This window comes from Corapipo altera, unplaced genomic scaffold (assembly GCF_003945725.1).
Source record: "Corapipo altera isolate COAL_440 unplaced genomic scaffold, ASM394572v1 271, whole genome shotgun sequence".
Lineage (NCBI taxonomy): Eukaryota > Metazoa > Chordata > Aves > Passeriformes > Pipridae > Corapipo > Corapipo altera.
In genome coordinates this window covers 4,179,589-4,187,797 of record NW_020884935.1, presented here as the reverse complement: position 1 = coordinate 4,187,797, position 8,209 = coordinate 4,179,589, and the positions used below count along the sequence as shown (strand labels likewise).

At 46.7% G+C, this 8,209-nt stretch overlaps 1 protein-coding gene across 5 annotated transcripts in view; it reads right to left on the bottom strand.

The window, feature by feature from the left end:
* Window positions 1-8,209, bottom strand: part of SGSM2 (small G protein signaling modulator 2) — a 42,291-nt gene that overhangs the window by 33,084 nt on the left and 998 nt on the right. For all 5 annotated transcript variants that reach the window (XM_027660182.1, XM_027660184.1, XM_027660185.1 and 2 more), the window contains exon 2: window positions 2,694-2,769. In XM_027660182.1, the coding sequence (XP_027515983.1) occupies window positions 2,694-2,769 (76 nt within the window). The remainder of the gene's footprint in view (window positions 1-2,693; window positions 2,770-8,209) is intronic.

The following is an 8,209-nucleotide window of genomic DNA, read 5'->3' as shown; positions in this document are numbered from 1 at the left end:
CAAGGCAAGGGGCAATTCTGTCCCAGCACACCCCACAGCAGCCCCAGTCCAAGGCAAGGGGCAATTCTGTCCCACCACAGCACACACCAGCCATGCTGCAGAGGCCAAACGGAGCTGCTACAGCTCCAAACCACAGAGCTGCATCTTCTAGAAACTGGGGGGATGAAAGAGCCCCTGGGACGTAACTGGGTTATACACTGGGTTGAGAACAAATACAGAACCCCCTGTACTTCTCATAAGGATGAAAATGTTGGCACTGCTTTCAGCCATCTAGGACCTGGGGCAGCTAGGAAATGTTCAGTTACTGATGTAGACAGACCCTGAAAATCAACTATCATGTATTTAAGAGACTCTTGCTAAACTCAGCCTTGTAGGAGAGTAAAATGATTCACAAGAATTCTATATTTATAACAAAGATTCACTGAAAATGACTCATGTACTGAGGCAGTCTTATTTTAAATACAAGGGAAAAACCTCTTGAAGAGGCACATGAAACTGGAGTGGGGGAGGGAAGAGAACTGCACACACAGGAGAGCCCCAGCCAGGAGCTGCTAGCCAAATCTGCTGGAAGGGGTTTCTCCATTCAATCAGCCAAAGAGAAAACAGAACATTCAGCTTCACCTGCTGCTGGTTTAGAGTTAATCAAGGCCTACGTTCAAAGCAGCATCGGGCTGGGCAATGATGAGTCAGCTCATGGAGTCATTAGTTCTTCAGATGCTGAAGAATCCAGAACACAAAACCAACTGGAATCACAGTGGGAGGAAGAGAGACACGTGAAGAACACTTTACAGTATTCCTAATTTTGGCCAAGTAGAGTCTAACAGAAATAGCTGCCTTACACCAAGCACAGCTTCCAGAACAGGATTTCAGGAACAGGGACCAGGCAGAACACACTGGGAGCTGTCTGGATCACACAGGCAATCTGCAGCAAGGGCACTGGCTCAGGGATCCTGCACCTCCTCCTGTCCTGGGACCATTTCCCACAGTTACTTTTTCTCCTCTGTATAGTACAAACATGCAGTAGATAAAAGGGGAATGTTTAACACAACCACAAACTAAATGGAGGAAACAGCTACAGTCTGCACTAACTGCAGTAAAACCTTAGCCAGAAAACGTGGTCAAAGTGCCATTCCTGCACTGAGTATGCAGGATAAATCAATGCTCCTGAGCTGTAAGTCACAGCTAACTTGCCAACAGCAACAGGCTGGTGAAGCACAGCAGAGCAAACCAGAATTCCAATGGTTTTGGAATATCACTTTCAGGAAAGGTTACTGTTCTCTGACTTCGGCTGTCAGTAATGTGTGTCAATCCTTCCTTGTCTGAATGGTCCACTTCCAGCCAAAGCCAAATCTAACTTCCCCTCTGCTTAACTTCTGCACTGGCATCACACCTAACTGGGGAGCTGGCAGGCTGCAAATGCCCTGCTCTGGGAGATTCAGCAGTGCTGGGATTATGGCTGTTCTCCAGTCACTCCCACATCGCTCCCAGTTGTCTTCCCTTTGACGCACAGAGAAAGCAGCCAAGAATCCCCAGGCCAACACACATATTTACAGTTGTACAGAGCTTTCATTCTCAGCAGGATCTTGCTGTGATGTTTCTCCACACACTAAGTCTGGTTAATAGTGTTACATTTTTGTTGGCCCTAGTAAATGATGGATTACGTTTCAGAACTGCTGAACCTCCATTCAACAGTTCCTTCTCGGGCACTGAAAGCAGTGGCTTAGTCTCCAAAGGAGCAGTGGGTGTGAGCTTTCTGAAGCTGACCTCTACTGAGAACCCAACACTGGACCATCCTTTATCCTCCCACCCACGGTGTATCACTCCATCACCACCACACACACATCAGTCTAGGTCTGCAGGGAACAGGGAAACCACCATCAAATTCTAGAATTTATTCAGACTTAGATTGATTCACAGACTTCTGAATACCAGCTGCTCTTGGTATACATAATGTAGAACACTATTTCTACTATCTATCTATCTTATTTTCTTTCTAATTCTTGGTAAAGCCACTTCCAAAATACCATTTAAGGAAAAGTCCCCAGTGGCTCACTGATTATATGAAAAATATACTGGAATGTCCATGAAGTCATAGCCCAGGCCTCGAGTGCACTGTTTATGTAGTGCAGCATTTGGAGCAAGGGGAGAGCACAGAATTGTTGTGAAGATCTGAAACACTGGCCAACCAGCCAGTGGCACAATGCTGGCTGGAAAACTCACTGAGATTTTCATTGTTTTCTGCTTAAGCAGACAACAGCTCTTTCAATGCACTTTAGAGCTGGATTGTGTCACCTGTCCTCAAAATGAGACACCTTATTCTTCAAACACATTGAGACAACTTAGAGAACGAAGTATTTTCAGGTGGAAGGTGTCCAGATTTTAACCCATATCTGTAAAAACTTCACCTTTTGGCAAGTATTCTCTGGGATGTGTCTTACCTCCAAATACACATTATTTAATGTACTAGTGCTTCCTGGTAAATCACCTGGTACTTGGATAATGACATTTTAGTAGGAGTTACTTTATGATATGTAATGTACACACACATGTAGCAAATATAAAAAGGTGGCATGGGCCTGAACACCATGATTTTTAACGTCTAAATCCCTGCATTTACCTCTGACAGCAGAGAAAATACATTTCTAGAGGAAAAGTAAGGTTAGGTATTGTTAGGTGTTCCATGTGACATTTACCACACAGGGCGATGATGTGACTGCTGTCTTCATGGACGAACTTCCGAGTGACAGCTTCTTCCATGATCTGCTTTACCTGAAAGGAACAGAGAGAAAGGACTGTATGATCTCCACACAAACCAGCACAGCATTTGGGAGTTTCAGTTTCAATCATTGCTTGCCTTTTCCCCATCACCAAGAGATTCACAACTCACACACATCACATTTTGCAGGGAAGGATGGATTTAAGGAGGGAAAGGACAGACAAACCTGAGCAGCCTATCATGGGATGAGGGAACCTCTGGCAGAACAAGGACAGGTCTCTTTGGGGTGTGCCCCCATAAAAGGCTGGATTATTGCAGCATGCCCAGCATATCCTCTGAAGAACTTCTCCAGCACAAGTTCCAAAGGGCTGTGCAAAACTTCATGATTCACCCTTGGCCCTCCTGCACACAGTTCCTTCTGCTCATGAAACCAGATGATGTGTTGCCATGTCCCCTCTCTACTTGTGCCCTTCTGCTCTTTTTCAAGCACAAAACATCCCTGAGCTACACAGGCACACAGCCCTAGAGGGCTTTACAGCCACCTTCCTCCTGCCTGGGGACTTCACATGCCACAGCAATTACAACTTATGCCCTCAAAGCTCTGCTGCACCAAACACTGTACAAAATTATTATAGAACCTACAGAGAAGGCAGTGCCTTCAGTTTTTGCTTCAAGACACGATTTAACAATTACAGCAAATAAAATTACATTTATCACACTTCTTAACGATTTAAAACAAAGCTCTTTTCCAGTTTCAGGGCTGATGTGTCAAGCTCCAGAGGGAAATCAGGGTAAATTACCGACTTTCAAAAATTAAGGAAGAAACAGACAAATCTTACAATGAGGCTCTTGGTGAGAGGCTGCACTCACCCTCCATTCATCTGCTACCTTATTCTTCCCCAAAGGCTTCCTCAGCCTGACACCAGATGAAAACTATTTGCTCCACCAACTCATTTATCAGACACTCATTTCCTCCTGGCCACAGAAGGCTTGCTCTCTTCCATATACAAATCCACCACCATTTTTGGCTTCTCTCATTTGTGAGCTATAATGACAGGGTTAGGACACTGCCTAAAGAAATGTCAATTCACTTTCAGCATATGAAAGTAAGTGGTACCGTGGCAGAAGACAACCAGACAGTCTCTTCTTCCAACATTTAGGGCTGGCTGGGTCCCACTCCTCCATGGTGCTGACAGGTCCCAAGGTTTGGAGCCTTCCCACTCAGCACTGGAGCAGCAGAAGGTGCAGTGGGAAGGTGCAGAAGGTGCAGTGCTCCACTGACAGCTGGGCTCTGCAGCTGCCTATGGAGATGCTTTCTCCAGTTTGGAGGGGCTTCCTCCTCCTCTGCAAGGCCAATTCTGGATGCTGTAACCAAGCATCCCTTCCCCCAGTAATCATGTTGAGGCCTCCGTGCCCACTCGTACACCCCCAGCCCGGCTGCCAGAAGGCTGCAGCTCCAGCACTTGCTGCACGAGCCTTTCAACACATGGCATTCGCCTTGCCCCAAATTCTGGATCAAGTGGATCCTCCAGAATTTGTGCTCCTTATCAAACAGGAACCCCCTGAGTTGCAAAGAAAACATTGGAGGGGAAAAAGCAAATAAGTAAGAGGCTTTGAAAGTAGAACATGTTTTATAGCTGAGGACTTCAAAGCAAGTGCTTTGCACTTTATAAAACCTGGCTCGCTGCTCACACCTGAGGCCTGACAATATAAACTCTGAGCAAGGCAATTTGTTTCTCTCCTGCAGCATTTCTGACATGGCTGTTGGAACTCGGGACCTCACAGTGAAGCAGCAGGAGGTGGAGGAGTAAGAGGGTATCAAGGCTGAAGCACAGGTGTGAGGAGGTCTCGTGGATGGGCACTCACATCCAGATTATCCTGGGTATTCAGCACTGCCCCTGGCAGCACCGATGGACAGGCTTGGTGACTGCCTGCCTTGGCAGGAACCCAACAGCACTTGTCCCAAACCTCATGCAGAGGTTTGAAACCACTCAGAGGAATGACAGCAGGGGGGCAGAGCACAGCCCTGGGGACAGGACAGCACAGCTCTGCCTGTTTCAATTCCAGTCAACAAAAAATTTAAAGTGCATAAAAATTGAGAAAGAAAATGGTTTCAGATGCACCATCCGGTGCCTCCCAGCAGATGTCAAACCCAAGACTCCAGAGCTGAGAGCACAGAGCAGGCACTTGGTGTGTTCCCAACTGCCACTGGATCCAAGCAAGCTCCATGCATTTTCTGGAGAGTCAGTGAATGTTATTGGAAAACATTTTCAAGGCATAGACAGGAGATGAGACGATTCAAAAGCTGGAATGCAGTGTTGATCAATCCCACGTCATCCCTCACTGCCACGTAATTCATGGATGCTCCGGGCAGGGAGCTAAAGCAAATGTTTCTCATCAAATGGAACACAAGCCTTTATTTTTTTCTTTTATTCCCTTGCAATTTTGCCTGGCTCTTTGTAGGGATTGCTGTGCCTCTGTTCTGGGGAGGCACTTGTCAATGGAGCCTTCTGAGCACAAGCCTCCACACACACCCACTGGCAGTTACCAGCAGACCTGACCAAACTGCAAATCAATCTTATTAATAGAAACACCACTACCTGCCCCCCCAGTCACCCATGCACCTGTACAAGTCAGGAAATCCAGAAAGCCTATGGAGCTGCTGCTGGTGCAAAGGATGCAGGGAGGGCTGCAGCCTCCAGCCAGAGCCTGGAGAGGAGCCTGTGCCCCTGGGAGGGAGAGCCTGGGCTGAGGTGTGACACCAGCTCCCTGCACTGCCCTGGAAACATCCCTCCTGCTCTCTGTGCCTCCCCTGCAAGCCAATACAGGAGCCACACAGGGTAACCAGGCTGTCACCTGCACTGCCAGGTGGCACTAGCACAGGGGCAGCACAAGCACAGAGGCAGCACAGGCTGTCAGTCTGTCCATGAGCCAGAGGCAGCCCCAGGGAACCACACCAGCCTCAGGGACACCCTGCTCCCCCTGGAAACGGGACTTCACGGGCACCACACTGCCCACCACTGTAGAGCAGGGACAGCTCTGCCTGCCCAGGGAAAGATCTCAGCACTTGAGGAGTAAGGAAGATCCTGGTGGCAGCATTATCCAGGTAAAGCACAGCAAGCTCCCTGAAGAGAAGCTGCTCAGCATTTGCACCATGGTTTCATGGATCACTGCTCTGACCTTCTCCCACATCCTACAATGGCCAAAACTTTCAGAAGCAGTCAAACACCAGACATACATCATAATACATGGATTATTTAGTAAGTTTCACCAAAAAAGTACACAAGAGAAATGCCTTTATGTTTAATTTTTAAATTTTTGCTACAAGGAAGCTTTACAAATGGCAAGGAATAGTGCTCATACAGGACCACAGTTAAAGCCCACAGTGTTTTCTCCTCAAAGGAGAAAACCTCATGTCCAGCACCTGTGCCTCCTTCAGCCTGTACAGCCACTGCTTATCTCCTTTATCAACAGCTCCTGCTGCACTGACTCCTTCTTACTCCTGATGAAGGACTGGCTGGTGCAAAGAGAAGCTGTTCAATAACTACTGTATTTCTGCTCAGATTTGGTTGCATTTCAGGTGCAAGTTGGGACACTTTGTTTCTGAAGCACTTTGAAATCTTTCAGGGTGGAACTGCTCAGGTTATTGTTATCCTGTTTGTTTCACAGCTAGAAAGTGCTCTGTTTAAATCCAGAAATGGCAAAACCCTCCATTTCAGGAGGCAGAAGGAAATGGCCAGAGAAAAGCCCGTTTTATGACTCTGCTTGTCACAACAGATTTTCCTGCAGAGAGAGATAAATGTTTGAAACGTGAACTTCCAAGCAGCCTCAGCATGAATCCCAGCAGAGTTACATTTTCAAAACACATTACATGTCTGCCTTTCTGTGAGAGCCAACAAAATACATTCCCTACCAGTGGGAACTGAAAGTCCATCTGAGGAAAAGCAAACAGCATTAAATTTCCCAAAGGAAAAATGCAGAAATTTTAGCTGAGGGTGAGGCAAAACAAACTCAACACTTTGCACTGAGTGACTTTGGAGATGATAGTTATATGTTTTGCAAAGACAACTGAATTTTAACAGGCTCGGTGGAACAGCACACAGAAAGAATCTGTGGCCTCTGAACTCCTTTGGATATTGAGGTTATGGGAATATAATTTAATGGGAAGCAGAGCCTGGATTTAGAGGACAAAAGAAGGGAACGATGGCTCTGAGAATGGCCATGGATGAGTCAGGTTTTCCCAGCAAGCCCACCAGCACACAGCAGGCAGGCAGGCAGAAGTGGCTGTGTGAAAAGTCACACAGCATAAAAAATGAGGCTGAAAATTCATCGGAAAAAGTTAATTACAGTCATTAAGGGCAGCATCATCTGGTGGGTGGTTACAAGTGGCTTGTGTTCAATTCCTGCCTCCATCAATTGATTACTTAAGACAAATAAAATCTCCATCTCAGTGTCTCCAACTGCCTCCTGAGCCTATTTTCTTACTGTGAGCACAGACAGGGGCCACACATTGTGAGGGCACAGGTGAGAGGTGTTACCTCAACCTGCTTACACACACCAAAAGCTCTCATGGCTATTTTAGGCTGGAAAGCTCTGGCCGACCTCAAAAAGCCAAGCCACTATTCATGTTCTAAAAGAGCATTTGTGAGGATTTGGAGATGGAAAAAACAGATCAATGACAAAACAAAAATGCAGATGACACAGAAGATACAAATAACACTTTTAAGCATTATTCAAGCAATTTAAAAGCCAAAGTCCAATTTAAAACATTTTAGAGACTTTAAAAACAAATTAGCCTCAGATTTTTTAATTACATACCACTTGTTCTTCTCAGCTCGAGCTGGCTTGGATCACAAAAATCCATTTCACTTTCCATCTCGTACATTAGCACAAGATTGTAATGTTCAGATTTGGAATACAATTCTCAGGTTTATTTATATATTTAAAGGTTACCCAGGAGAACAAGCACACTCACTTCTAAATAAAACCTTACACTGTCTTGGCTCAAAAGTCGTAGTTTAAGCTAAAGTTTCTAATCCAAGTGGCAGGTTCCTGGCTGCATTCAGCAGGTGAGCAGCAGGTACCACCTGCTCCAGATCCAGGGGCTGGCTTGGTCATTCCAGGACATGGTCCTGCTGCTCTGCATACATATCATACATGCCTGCCCCTGCTCTACCCCTTCCATCTCCCCATGCTGACTGAGACTCCTGATGTGTTCTGATTTCAGCACTAACGAACATCAGGACACAGGAGTCGGGCTCAGGAACCTCGGCCATTGCAACAACTTTTCAGCTGAGCTTCGATCAATCCCGCTCCCCTGCTGCCGCACCCGGGGAGGGGAAGGAGCAGGAGGGCAGGTACCTGCTCGAAATACTTGTTCTCGCTGTGACGGATAAACATCACAGCTCCACTTCACTCCCGTGTAAGAGCGGGCAGCCGCACACGGCCGTGACACGGTCAGTGCCACAGGACACCTCCCCTCCTGTGTAAGAA